The sequence below is a fragment of the Rattus rattus genome, chromosome 9 (genome assembly GCF_011064425.1).
Source record: "Rattus rattus isolate New Zealand chromosome 9, Rrattus_CSIRO_v1, whole genome shotgun sequence".
Lineage (NCBI taxonomy): Eukaryota > Metazoa > Chordata > Mammalia > Rodentia > Muridae > Rattus > Rattus rattus.
The window spans coordinates 90,301,809-90,316,879 of record NC_046162.1 but is presented as its reverse complement, the minus strand read 5'-3'; the positions used below and the strand labels follow the sequence as shown (position 1 = coordinate 90,316,879).

Sequence of the window (15,071 nt, the reverse complement as noted above, 5' to 3'; positions counted from 1 at the left end):
GACCAGGCTGGCCTTCAATTCAGAGATTCGATTACATCTGCGTGTGCCCCCCGCCCCCCAATTCCTGGGATTAAAGGAGTGAGCCAGCCAACAGCACCTGGCTTCTTTTTATTTCTATTCACCAGAGCTTACACTATTGAACATGCATCATAAAACTTTCAGATAAGATTATATCTGCTGGTCTCGTGGGGGCACCTGTAATCCCAGCAGTCTAGATAGAGATGGATGCAGGAAGACCAAGAGTTAAATGCCAATTTAAACTACAAAGTGTAAGGCTAACCTGGGCTACGTGATACTCTTATCTCAAAAAAAAAATCATATGCACATATTTTCTGTTTTGTTTTTTTGAGATAAGATTTATTTTTTGTAGCCTTTACTCTCCTAGAACTAGCTCTGTAGACCGGGCTGGCCTCAGACTCACAAAGTTGCCTTTCCAGGACTAGGTGTCCTTATATACTGTAATCCTAGTACATGGAAGACTGGGACAAGAGAATACTGTGAATTCAAGGTCAGTCTAGGCAACATAGTCAAACCCTGTCTCCAAAAATTAAATCAGTAGGGGTCAGTATGACGGCTCTGTGAGTACAGGTGCCTGACAACCTCAATTCCATTCCTGAACCCACGTGGTAGATGGTGACAGCCAACTGCTCAGTGTTGGTTTCTGACTTCCTCATGCACACACACTCACAAACACACTGGGATCCTCCTGAGTTGTAGAGTTACCAAGTGGGAATCATAAATGTAGACCACACCCTGTTTGTTTGGTGCAAGATATAGAAGGCAGGGTTTATGCATTCGGGGCGAGTGTTCGTCCAGCTGAGCTATAACATGGCACTACACTTTAGAATGTTTCTGTTAACACATTTCTTTTATGACAGTTGGTTGAAGGACTGGAAAAGAAGAGCTGAACTGGAAGAAAGACAGAATTTGAAAGGAAAGAGAGATGAAAAAGAGGAAGGTATTTTGAGTTTTTGGGTTTTTTTTTAAATTTTTTAAATTTCATTGAACATTTTAGTTAGCTTAGCTAATATTTACATAAACTTAAAGATTAGTACATTTAATGTTTGACTTTTTTACTCTTTATAGTATTTTTTATAGTATAGAGTTCACTTTATAGTATTTATGTGCAAGAATTTTGTAGGATTTAATTACTGTCTCCTGAGGTAAAAGTGCTGCCTAGGTTACATCATGTTACTTGTGTTTGAATGCTTTTCAGACCTGTCGGACGGCACGGACTTCAAAGGCAGTTCAGATGATGAAGAGTATCGCCTTTGCAACACTGTTCTTATAACGGGACCAACAGGAGTGGGGAAGACCGCCGCCGTGTATGCTTGCGCTCAGGAGCTGGGGTTTAAGGTCAGTCATCAGCAACAGTGAATGTTCACGTAAGACCTGAACTTCGAACACTAAACTTGCAGTGTGCCTGTAGTCCTAGCATTAAACTGGAAGAGCATAAGTCCAAGGCCAGCCTGTGTTAATGAAGCCCTGTTTCAAAAAACAAGAGAAGAGGGTGATGGGAAGATGACTCAGTTGGAAAAGTGCTTGAAGACTGAGTTCAGATTCCCCAGCACCTGTGTGAGTGCTGCCAGGTAGTGCATATCTGTTGTTCGGGGGCTAAGGAGGCGAAGTCACGCATTTTTCTCGAGCATGCAGGTGGACCTCACCAGTCATGAATACCAGGTTCACCCAAAGACTCCGTTGTTTGCTTCCTTGTTTGGTTGATTAATTGTTTATTTGAGACAGGGTCTCTCTGTGTAGGTTAGCCTGGCCTGGAGATTTGCCTGCCTCTGGCTTTTTGGATGCTAGGATTACAAGTGTGCATCACCACACATGGATAGAAGTTTTCTTAAAAACTACGGTAGATGTAGGTTGAGAACCACAGCAAGGTCATCCTGTGGCTTCACACGAACAGTGTGCAGAGGAGGAGGAGGCAGGCATGATGGTTCACACGTGTAGTCCTAGCAGTCGGAAAGCTGAGGACTGAGGTAGGAGAATTGCCGTACATTTGCCTAGGCTATGGTATGAGACCTTGTCTCAAGAAGAAAAAAGAAAAGAAAAAACACTATTTCTGTCTTTTAAAATATTCTTTTAGATATTTGAAGTGAATGCCTCTTCCCAGCGAAGTGGCAGGCAGATCCTGTCTCAGCTGAGGGAGGCTACCCAGTCCCATCAAGTGGATAAACAAGGCGCAAACTCACAAAAGCCCTGTTTCTTTAGTAACTACAACATTGGCAAGTCACCAAGTAAGTAACCTATCCCCTGAGCTGTGATAATGCTTGGAAGAGTAAAATATTGAGAAAATGTTCTCATAAGCATCTACCGATTACTCTTTATCCTTTCCTGCACATAAATACACTTTTGTTCCCAGTCTGTTTTGGAGTAAAATAAATCTGAAGGCCATAAACTGAATAATCAATACTATTCTCATATGTTTCTAAACACTAAGGGCTTTTAAAAAAAAATAGCAATAGTATAATCAAATCTAACAAAAAGAAGCTTGTTCCTTGCTAAAAAAAAGTCTGATTTCAGTTGTTTGTGGTGTTGCATGGTTTGTTCAAATCAGTATCCAAACAGTGGCCCACGTCTCACACTTGACTAGTTCTTGCTTCCTGGGTTTCTTTAACCTCTATCAAGTCTACGTTTTCTGTTCCTGTCATTTATGTATTGAGGAACTGAGTCCTTGTCACACTGTGGATTTGTCTTCTTACTGTATTTTATTCATTTACTTGTTTAATGTATGTATGTGAGTACACTGTAGCTGTCTTCAGACACACCAGGAGAGGGCATTGGATCCCATTACAGATGGTTGTAAGCTGTAGTTTTGGTTACTGGGAATTGAACTCCGGAGCCCTATAAGAGCAGCCAGTGCTCTGAACTGCTGAGCTATTTCTCCAGCCCCCTCTTATGTATTCTTATGACATCAGTTGCCATATTTTCCTTCACTGTACTTCTTTTTTTATATAATTTTTTAAAATTAATTTTTATTTATATAAGTCTACTGTAGCTGTCCTCAGACACACCAGAAGAGGACATCGGATCTCATTACAGATGGTTGTGAGCCACCATGTGGTTGCTGGGAATTGAACTCAGGACCTCTGGAAGAGCAGCCAGTGCTCTTAACCACTGAGCTATCTCTCCAGCCGCAGCCCCTGCATTTCTTATAAGCTACTGGTGGTGGACTCTACGGTTCAGGTTCTGTTGTATGACTAGAATGCTGGAGTAGGTAGGCTTGTTCTTCCTATGACATCATGAAGGAATACCTGACCCTCCTCAAGTAATTGATGGATGAGTTCAAGTGATTTTCATTCTGGCTCACTCATGGTGAAACTCTTTACATCTTCGCTGTTACTGTGCAGCCAGATGTCGTCTATGTTTAATAGAAGACGCGTCTCTGCTTACTGGCTCATCTGTTTCTTAGTCACTTTCTTTGTTCAGTTTGAACATTAATTGTTATTTATTCAAGTTATGGATGTGCTCTGCAGTGTCTAAGATGCTCTTGGTACTGTCTACCATAGTTTTCATTTCCAGAAGATTCGCGTGGGCCTTTTTTTATCCTCTGTGTTTCCAGTTATCACGTGCCCCATTTTCCTTAGGGATTATATTCTTGTTTATTTAGGTGGTGTGTGTCTGTGTGTCTGTGTGTCTGTGTGTGTGTCCGTCCGTCTGTCCATCCTTCCATGTGAGTTTCTGTGCACCATTTGCATTTAGAGCTTGCAAATGTCAGAAGGTATTTGATCCCTGGAATTGGAGGTACAGGCAGCTGAGCTGCCTGATGTGGGTGCTGGGAACGGATGCTCGTGGGTCCCCTAGGAAAGCTGTAAGTTCTCCTGAGCACTGAGCCATCTCTGCCTGAATGCCTGATACTGTCACTTGCCTGTCAGACTTTGTACAGTTTATCTTGTTAGATGCTAGGTATTTCTGTCTGCTTTAACTGGACCTTTGTTCTGAATTTGGTTGTTTCAGATGTGCTATATTAGCCACTGTCGCAGCAGCATTTAGACTTGGGATGATTCTGCTCTTCTCTGTAGTACTGCACCTGAACACCCTTGCTAGTCTCTCATCAATGATGATGTTTGTTGGTCTCTCTAGTCCAAAGAATCAATTCAGTCAGGCAAGGTGGCACAGGCTTTTAATTCTAGCACTTGGAGGCATGTGGACTGCTATGAGGCCAGCTTGTTTTAAATAGTGAATTCTAGGCCATCCAGGGCTACGTACTGAGAGCCTGTCACTAAAACAAAACAAAACAAAAATCGAATAAAAAGGGATGAATTTGCCATCCCTAGATTCCGTGTGTCCCAGGATTTGTTTCCCATGCCTCATTCCTCTTGTACTTAATTTCAGACCTGGCAGAGGAGGGGCTCTGCAGAGTTCAGAGCACTCTGCATAGCTGTCTCAATATGTGTGTTCTCTCAAATGACCTCTGTCTGCACTGATTCCCTCGTTCCCTGCTGTAGTCTTCATAGGAAAATTTAGACTTGTTTCCTTTCCCACTGCAGCTTGGGAATTCTGTCAAGGCAATAAGCTGGGCAGTCTTCAAGGTTAGCTGTCCGTGTCTTGCCCCTCAAGGATTGTCCTTTGTTGGGCAACAGCCAAAAGCTCAAAAATATTTCATACAGGATGTCAAATTTTTTTTTTATTGTCATTGTTTTTGATGGAGAATTACCTCCAGCCTCAGATCCTTTTATTTTGCCTAGAAGCGGAATCACATCATTTTCCTCTAATGTTTATATAGTCCCCTCTTGGGCTGGCAGGGAACTGTCTCACTTGGTCTGTGGCCTTTTTTTTTTTTTTTTTTTTTTTAAGATTTATTGATTTTATGTATATGAGTACACTGTCGCTCTAATTCCAGCACAGCAGCTCAAGGCTATCTGTGGCTATGTATCCAGTTCAAGGCCGGTTTGGGTTTCATGAGACCCTATGTAAGGGGACTTAGATATCAAAACAGTAGTGTATAATTTCCAAAATTAGTAATGCTTTCTCTCTGTCAAAACCAGAAAACTAAGAACAAAGTAGTATTTCTGTTGTTTATTCATTATAAACAAATGTTTTAACTAAGATTTTACATCTGTTATTTAAATGTCTTATTTTAAAATTTTTTATTTTATGTGAGGGTTTTGCCTGCATGTGAGTATCATGCTTGTGCCTAGTTCCCACAAGATATTGGCTCCCCTGGAATGCGAGTTCTGTAGTTGTGAGCCATATGGTGCTGGGAATTGAACCCAGGTCTTTTGCAAAAGAAACAAGTGTTCTTAACTCTGAGGCTTCTTTCCAGCCTCAGAATGGCCTGGTGTTTTGTAAATAAAATTATAGTGAGAATAACTATTTTAAACTCAAAATTGTCATTCTGTTTGCTGACCATCTCCAATATGTAAGTGATAGGATATGATCCATGGATATAGAGCAAACGAATGAACAAGGCTCTGTTACGGGGTTGTGTGAGTAGGGTGACAACTACGAAAGACACTGTTCTCCTCTTACTTAAGGGCGTCAGGACTGAGACAAGGACAAGAGTCCTCATGCTGTGGAGAGTAGAGATCCTCCCTTGTGTTCTGACTTTGTTAGTGCACACCGTTCGCATGTAACAGTGATGGACTGTAGAGCCCACGGTGTGCCGTTAACAGTTTTCCTCCAGTATCTTCTGATTTCAAGCAGCTATAGCAAAAATAATAACTGGAGGAATTGTGAGTGTTATTTCAAAGGTATGTGTTTATGCTGGACATTTGGAGCATACCCCTCTTAGAAGGCAGAGGTAGAGAGGATTGCTAGGTCTGGCCTGGCTCCAGGAATGGAACTGACCAGGGAGGCGAGGGAACGAGGAAAAATTCAAAATACAGACATAGAGAAAAGTTGGGATCAGGTAGATTGGGCTCTTGATGGACACCAAACCCAAACACCTCAGAAGCTCAGCAAGTTTATTAAATACAGTTGAATAGAGAGGCAGGGTTATTGCTGCCAACAGAGGTGGGGTCATTACATACAGATTAATAAGGAAGCAAGGTTTATGGTATACAGCTGAATAAGGAGGCAGGTTTCACTCTTCTAAGTAGAATCAGTCTTCAGACTGTAAATATGGGGACGAGGAGGCTATGACAAACTTTTTTCTGCACACATTATCAACATCTACACATGGACAAGAAGGCTTTGCCATCACTCTGAGCCTGGGGGATGTGGGTGCCATTTTCCCATGGATCTGAGGCTCCACACCTCACAGAGTATCAAAAGATTGAGTCCTATCTGAGTACCTTAGAAAGACTTTTGCAGCCAATCAAAGAAAAGTATGTATCTTTGGAAAAGATCATGTTTTCCAACTAGCTCCCTTGTCCTGTCATTCTCTTAGAATAAATAGAACAATATACTAATATCTGTATTGAGCATTTGTATATAAGAATGAAAAAAAAGTCTGCCCTTGCTTTTTATCATGTAAGAGTGGAAATAAACTGTAGGTAATTTCGGCCATCAGGATAATTTTAGAATGTTAAATGCAGTTTGTTTTTCATAGAAAAGTTAAACTCCCCTGGGAAAGTTGTCACGTCACCAAGGAAGCTTCCTCCACTGTCGCCAAAGACAGGTGGGCAGAAGCGAGCACTTCTCCCTAAAACTTTGGCAAATTACTTTAAAGTGTCCTCCAAATCCAACAATAATGAAGACGTGGGAGCACGCCCGGGAAATGATAAAGGTAAAGCGGAAGTTAACAAAGGGAGTTAGCCTGGGTGGATAAAGCCGGGATGTGTTCAGTGGGTTCCTCTGCCTGTGGTCCTACATAGAGAAGCATCACCCTGGAGTAAAGTTTATTATGGGAGTTCAGTGTGTGGGTGTATCGAGTGTTTTATTAAAGTCAGTTTGGCCAGGGCTGGTAGTGCACACCCCTAATTCCAGCACTCCCGAGGCGGAGGCAGGTGATTCTCTATGAATTCAAGAACAGCCTGATATACACAGTGCGACCTTGTCTAATTAAAGCAAAAAAAGTGAGCGTTACCTAAAATATTAACATTGTATTTATGCAGGAGTCAAAAATTCTTCTTTGGAACAGAGGCAAATTATTCAGACTAAATCAACAAATGCAAATAATTCAAATATTAAAGATTTTGGAGCTGAAGAATCCAACAGAAAGAACGCAACATCACTCATTCTCTTTGAGGAGGTAGGCCTGCAGCATATGTGCATTCGTGAGGTGTCATAGCAGAAACATATTTTAAAGCTTACTGTGTGTTCTAATAAGAAGTTTTAAGATAGCTAAGAAATCCAAGACTACATATCAGAATGGTAATTAAAAAGCATTTTCTCTGTATTATTTTATGTATGTGAATGTTATGCCTGCCTGTATGTCTGTACACCATGTGTGTATACTACCCTTGGAGGCCAGAGGAAGATATTAAATCCCCTGGAACTGGAGTTACAGATGGTTATGAGCTACCATGTTTATGCTGGGAATCAAACTCAGGTCCTTAGGAAGAGCAACAAGCAACCAATGCTCTTAACCACTAAGCTTTTTCTCTATCCCTGTCTAGAATAATTTTAAGTTGATTAACATAGCTCAAGGATACTGATTATTGACTATAGAAAGTATTGTAACTCATACCTACCCAGTTATTTGTGATTTGATTCCCCCCCTCCACAGGAGATATTTACTGGGGAGGGGAGGACAAAGGAGGGTGAAGGAAGAGGAGGAGGGAGAGGAGGAGGAGGAGAAGGGAGTGTGATTTGATCTAGTTTTAATGTGTACGATCTTAAAGGTTCCTTTATGGAATAAGACAAACTTCTCTCCAGGCAGTAGTGGTGAACATCTTTAATCTATGCAATCAGAGGACAGAGACAGGCAGATCTCTGTGTTCAAGGCCACAGAGAAACCCTGTCTCAACAAACAAATAAACCCCACCACCAACAACAAAAATCTATGTTGGCTTTGACATATTATATTTACTGTGTATATCTTTGTTGCTCTTACTATATTAATGTTCTAATAAATGGTTTGCAGGTTGATGTCATTTTTGATGAAGATGCTGGATTTTTGAATGCAGTCAAAACATTCATGGCAACAACTAAACGACCAGTAATTCTCACTACAAGTGGTATGTAAAAATAATTTCAGTCAGTTTGGTTTTGTTGAAATATTTTGGGAGAGCTACTGACTTCAAACATGAGGTGAGTAGAGCTAGGTGCAGACTGGAGAGATGGCTCAGCGGTAAAGCCTGACAGACAAACCTGTGGACCTGAGTTTGATGCTTGAATGTTCATAGAGGTAGATGGAGAGAGCCAGTTCTCTGGGCTTGACCTGTTACTTCTCAATGCTTGTGTGCCCACACAAAGACATCATGCACACAGAACACCATGATGATAAGTAACATTTTAAAATGGGGGTACTGGAATGATGGCTTAGTGGTTAAGAGCACTTGTTCCTGCAGAGAACCTGGGTCCAGTTTCCAGCACCCACATGGCAGCATACAATTATCTGTAACTCAAATTCTAAGGGATCCAATGTTCTCTTCTGTTTTCAGGCACCAGGCACTCACATGGGACATAGACATACTTGTAGGAAAAACACTCAAACACAAAATAAATAAATTTAACCTCCACCTTAAAAAAAAAAAAAACCCTAGTATGGTGGCATATGTCTGTAATTTCAGTACTCACAAGGCAGAGGCAGGAGGATGCTCACAGATTTGAGGCTGGATGTATGAATTACAGGCCAGCCAGTGCTACATAGCCAAATCCTCTCTTAGCCTCTCAATCTGAGCTAATTACACTTAAGAAGCAGAGGCAGGAAGCTGAGATCTTTAAAGCTAGCTGGATATTGTGTCAAGACCCTGCATTGTAAGCAATAGAAACACACAGGCATTGAGCCCAGTGACAGGACACTCGCCTAGCACATGCTAGGCTCTGGATATGACCCTCAGTACCACACCTCCCAAAACAATACAGTTGAAAATTCTTTGTCTAAAATGAGGAAGCAGCCTGTGTTCTTAACCATTGAGCTATGTTTCTAGCCCCTAGATTTATTTTTACTATGTGTATATGAGTGATTTGTCTGTCTGTACCATGTGCATGTACAGAAGAGAGCATCAGATCCCTAGACCTGGAGTTATGTGGGTGCTGAGAACCAAACTGAGGTCCTCTGTAGAGCAATAAGAACTCTTAACCATTGAGCTCTCTCCCGCCCTTGGAAGCTAGCTTAATCTGTTTGTTTTGTTTTTCAAGACAGGGGTTCTCTGTGTAATAGCCCTGGCTGTCCTGGAACTTGCTTTGTAGACCAGACTGGCTTTCAACTCACAAAGATCCACCTGCCCCTGCCTTCTAAGTGTTGAGATTAAAGGTGTGCACCACCATGCTCTGTGGACGCTAGTTTTTTTCAAGTAAGGATTATTCACATTTGTATTTACTTGCAGCCTTTGTTAGTAGTTATAAAATTGAGTGTATATGAGAATAGCGATAGCTATTTAAAATGTATACTACTTTGGATCACTGTGTCCAGTGTTAGACATTTAAAAGACCTAAATTAACAACATAAAGGTATCTATCAGCCGAGCAGTGGTGGTGGAGGGAGGCAGGCAGAGGGAGGTGAATTTTAGGTAATCTGGTAGTGAGTTCCAGGACAGCAGGACTGCACAGAGAATTCCTATCTTCAAAACAAAACAAGTCTTTTTCTTGTTTCTTTGTCATATTTAGGCAACCAGAGCATGTCTGTTTGTCTGTCTTTCTTCTAGTCTTATTCTCTAGCCAGGCTAGCTTTAAACTCAGAGAGATATCCTTCCTCGTCCTACATTTTCAGGGATGAGCCACCTCCTGCAGATCCTTAATTGAATTTAGCACTTCTCCATCCCATGATAAAACTTCAAGGAGATTTGTTGCATGTTTAGTTACAAGTCTTCATCAATGTCACAGAATTATATCTATCTGCCTTCTTGGGTATGAGAATTGGGTGTTTCACATTAAAAATCCATATGGTTTTTTATTGTTATTTGAGATGGTCTAGAACTCTTCAATATTCTTTGCTCGTTCTGCTGGGATTATGTCAGCCAACATACTTGGCCTATAATTTTTTAGAAATGTTTTTATTATTTATTATCTGTATCTACACATATATGCCATAAAACCTGTGCAACAGAGCGTATGTGGAGATCAGAGGACAACTTCTGGTGATTGGTTTCTCCTTCTATCAAGTGGGTCCTGGGGATTGAACTCAGGTAGTCAGACTTGGCAGCAAACAACTCTACCTATTAATCCATCTGATTACTCCTATAAGAAGGAAATATATTAGACTGGATGTGGATTATAGACAAATGCCTATAATCCCATCTCTCCAGAGGCTCATGTAGGAGGATTGAGTGCTACTACATAGGTAGATCTTGTCTTAAAAACAAAAAAGTAAACTTTGCAACTATTCAGAAGGCTAAGCCTGCTGTATGGTATTTGGAAAGTTCATTTCTGCTGGATGTTACCCACCATGTCGTCTTTCTTGGTTTTGATGCCAGCTAGGCATGTTCCTTACAGATGAGCTACATCCTCAGCCCTGCAACTACTTAAAACTATGGAAATCTTAATAATCATGGGTTGGGTGATAGCTTCATTAAAATGTCCTTCTTACTGTGATCAAAAGAGAAGGTTCCATAAGGGGTTATAATTTACATGACACTATTGTTTCCTTTTATCTATGAGGAATACTTCCAAGATGCCCCAATGGTCAGTGGTTGCTATATACAGTTCATAGTACCATACTGTATATATACCTTTTTTCCTATACATACATACTTAGAACACTCGTTACCTAGTCACAGTAAAAAATAACAATAATTACCAAGAGAATAGTCAAAACACCTGGAGAGCTGGCTTTTTGCTCTTGCAGAAGAGCCAGGCTCAGCTCCTGGTCCCTGAAGGTCGGAAGGGTCAGTTCTAGAGCTGTAATTCCATGCAATCGTGAGCTGTTTGATAGGGGTGCAGGAAACTAAACTCTAGCCTCCTACAGAAGCAAAGTGCACTGTAAACACAGAGCCATCTCTACAACTCCTGTTGTAAATATCCGCTAAATATTTACTCTAGATGTTGTCATAGAAGAGTGTGACTGGGGAAAGTTCGTGGTCTCGTGTTTTTTTAAAACGTTGTTTTCTTACAGATCCCACATTTAGTTTAGTGTTTGATGGCTGTTTTGAAGAAATCAACTTCAATATTCCTTCCCTGGTAAGTTTTGAATTTTCATGATTACAGATTATATGTATTATAATTCTGTAAAAGATATCTTTTGGGGTTGGGGATTTAGCTCAGTGGTAGAGCGCTTGGCAAGCGCAAGGCCCTGGGTTCGGTCCCCAGCTCCAAAAAAAAGAAAAGAAAAAAAAAAAAGATATCTTTTAAATTAGATTTATAATTTTAAAATGTGGGGTTTTTTAATGATTGATTTATTTTTATTTTATGTACATTGGTGTTTTGCTTACATGTATGTCTGTGTGAGGGCCCTGGGTCCCCCAGAACTGGAATAACACAGAGTTGTGAGCTGCCATTTGGGTGCTAAGATTTGAACCTGGGTTCTCTGGAAGAGCACTTAATCACTAGGCCACCTCTCCAGCCCCTTAACATGTGTATTTTAAAGGGAAAGTTAAAGCTTCTGAGTTTAGGAAACTTGTGATGATTTACTATTGTGCTTTAAATGAGGTTATTTTTCAGATACTAAGTTTTCTGTGTACCCTAATATTACTTTTTGGTTTGGGTTTTGGGTGTTTTCCTTTGAGACTGTCTCACCATGTAGCATTGGCTGGCCTGCAACTATCTTTATACATTTGGTTGGCCTTGAGTGTACAGAGCCTACCCTCCTGTGCCTCAAAAGTTCTGAGATTTGAAAGTGTGTACTACCAAGCCCAGCTCATTCTATATTGTTTGTTTGTTTGTTTGTTTTTGTTTTTTGAGACAGGGTTGTGCGACATTGCCCTGGATTCCTGGACCTCACCTGTAGACCAGGCTGCCCTCAAACTCAGAGACATCTGCCTCTGAGAGCTGGCATTAAAGGCTTTCACTGTCACACCCGGCTTCATTCTATTTTTAAGTAATACTTTATTAAGATGAATTTTTATTGGAGTTCAACCTCGCACTTGTCTGAGTGCTGAGAGGCCAATGTAATCATAATCCTTATCTGACTGGAAGACTCTCTCCTTGTGACAGGTCTATGTCCATGTTCTCCATGGCAACAGGACCCTGGGATTGTCCTAAAATCAGGGGTGCACTTGAAACTTCCAAGTTTATAGTGTTAACCTTGTTTGCATTTGTGGCATTAGTTTTGTTTTTAAAGATTTATTTCTAGGTATCTGAGTATTTGCTCAACATTGGCACATGTTTGTTTGCTGCCTGTGGAGATTAGTGAGAATATTGTATCCCTGAGGCCTGGAGTTACAGGAGGTAGGGGACCACTCTGAGGGTCTTGGGACCCTATCCTGGTCCTCTGCTAGAAAAACAAGAGTTCTTAACCTCTTTTTTTTTTTTTTTTCCTTTTTCTTTTTTTCAGAGCTGGGGACCGAACCCAGGGCCTTGCGTTTGCTAGGCCAGCGCTCTACTACTGAGCTAAATCCCCAACCCCGAGTTCTTAACCTCTTAACCATCTTCTACAGCACTCTCCTCCTCTTACTTTAACTAGGCATTGTCGTGCACACCTTTAATATCAGCACTTGGGAGACAAAGGCTAATTTATTCTCTGTGTATATATGTTTATATGGGTGCATATGTGACCTAACACGTGTGAAAGTCAAAGAACAGCTTTCAGGAGTAGTATACACCTGTCGTGTAGCCCAGGCTGTCCCCAAAGCTGCAGTCCTTCTACCTATACTTTACCAATGCTAGAATTAATGGTATGAACTACATGCACATTGTATTATCTTTTCAAAGGCCCTTTTATATCTCTGTCTTCTCATTGAAATATTGGTTAAACTTTTTGGGAAATGTTCAGTGGAGATGTGAGGAATGGATGCTGGGATTTGTGCCTGCCAGGCAAACACTGTAACAGAACAGTATGGACTCCCAGCTTGTGTTCAGATGTTCTGTTCATTGTTTAATTAGTTCAATTGCTTAATTAGTTATTTGCTTTACTGAGTTGGAGCAGTTTTAAAAAGTATTCTGGGTATGTTTGCATTTGATTTGGATTTTATAAATGATTTCTTCCAGTTCATGGAAGGTAATGTAAATGTTTTTAATTTTAATGAAGTCAACTATAATACTAAGTTTTCTTTCATAGTTTGTGGTTCTATATCCCATTTAAGCTTATAAAGATTCTTCCCATGGATCTTTGACAATAGCTCTTTGTTTGTTTTTGTTTTTACTTAGGTCAAAAACCTCTAAAGAAGCAAACTCTATAAGACATGGTTTGTTTTCTTTATAGATGTCTAATTGTTTAAAGGTACCTTATTTTTGTTTTGTTTGAGATGGAGTCTGTCTTTGTAGCCCCAGCTGATGTGGAACCCACAATGTAAACCAGGATGGCCTTGAACCCACAAATTTCACCTGCTTATACCACCTGAGTGCTGGGATTAAAGGTGGACACCACCACACCCAGCTTCAAAGTGCCTTTTCACATTTTGTGTTACATTTATTTATTGTGTGTGCGCCCATGGTGCATATGCAGAGGTCAGAGGGTAGCTTGCAGGAGTCACTTCTGTTTTCCACTGTATGAGACCTTGGCATCAAAAGCAAGCCATCAAGCTTGCGGGTGACCGCATTTGCCTGCTGTGCCCACACTGGCCCATAGAGTACCTTTTTCTTAAGGACCACTGCTTTGCAGGGTTGTTTTTGGTTGGTTGATTGGTTTTTGTTTTCCAGACTTCACTTTGTTCTTAATATCTATGTGATAATATGGTGCTGATTTGGTTATTGTAACTGTACCAGGTCTTTGCCTGCTGTTTTACACAACCATTTTGATTGTTACAGGTATTTCTTATTTCTCCACTAATTTACAGAGATTATCCATCTTTACAGTTTATTCTGGTGTTTTGTTGGAATTGCATTGAATTTATAGATCAATTTTGGAACAACTGACATTTGGTAGTACTGAGTCTTCTAAGGTTCACTTGCTCAGGGGACAGTATTCATTGTTTTCAAATTTGGTTGTTGATTTTGGTTTTTGATTTAGGGTCTCTAACTGGCCATCCTGAGCTCTCTGGGGCACTACATAGAGGTGCTGATAGTGGGCAATTCTAGCTGTTTATAGAGAGATTATAGACAGGAAGTAATCACTATTACTATTGACTACAGAGGTAATTGTAGGGGTTCATTGTTGTTGTTGTTGTTGGTTTTGTATATTTTTGGTAGGATTAAGGATATGCCCTATCAACCCAGTTTTAAGTATTTTTATATAAACAATAAATATATTACTTAAGTTGGATATTTCTATATTTTTTGTCACTCTTGAATATTGCACTGATTGCATGTGCACCTGTGATGAAACCTGTGCACCACATGCATACACACATGCTTAAACCACGCAGATATACACACATATACATAACGTGCATTCACACACATACGCACATAAACCTACATGTGATTTGAATGGTTTATTATCTCAGTACTTGGGAGACTGAGAAAGATGGGTTGCCAATTTAAGGCTAGATAAGGTTGAGTAGCCAGCCTGACTTCATAGCAAGACTTTGCCTCAAGAAAGGTAGCGTACGCACTTAATCCCCGCACTCTGGCAGAAGGAGTTTGAGGTCAACCTGGTCTACAGAGTGAGTTCCAGGACAGCCAGGGACGTACAGAGAAACCCTGTCTCAAAAAAACAACACAAAAGAAAACAAAAGCCAGTACTGGAATTGTGATAAAATGAAAGCAGGTTACTATCCAATAAGTTCTGATCCATCAGATATTTACATTGTCCCTCTTTTATTTGTAAGCACATACGCTTCTATGAACTCGATGGTTTTCTATTTTGATTTTAGAATTAGAAAAATGTTTCAATATTGCTATGATATTTATAATTTTAATAGCTATAAAACATTGTGTCTGTCAGCCACAAGTCTTAGGCAAGTCTTAGTCTACAGAGTAAGTTTCTCTCAGGGTTATGTAGAGAGAGGCTCTGTCTCAAAATTTAAAAAAAAAAAAGCCTG

General features: G+C 40.4%; 1 protein-coding gene across 2 annotated transcripts in view; it reads left to right on the top strand.

Moving 5' to 3' along the window:
* Atad5 (ATPase family AAA domain containing 5) overlaps window positions 1–15,071 on the top strand; it is a 47,524-nt gene that overhangs the window by 24,271 nt on the left and 8,182 nt on the right. For both annotated transcript variants that reach the window (XM_032912603.1, XM_032912602.1), the window contains 7 exons: window positions 879–958; window positions 1,217–1,356; window positions 2,093–2,243; window positions 6,500–6,676; window positions 7,005–7,141; window positions 7,976–8,069; window positions 11,108–11,172. In XM_032912603.1, coding sequence (XP_032768494.1) covers window positions 879–958; window positions 1,217–1,356; window positions 2,093–2,243; window positions 6,500–6,676; window positions 7,005–7,141; window positions 7,976–8,069; window positions 11,108–11,172 — 844 coding nt within the window. The remainder of the gene's footprint in view (window positions 1–878; window positions 959–1,216; window positions 1,357–2,092; window positions 2,244–6,499; window positions 6,677–7,004; window positions 7,142–7,975; window positions 8,070–11,107; window positions 11,173–15,071) is intronic.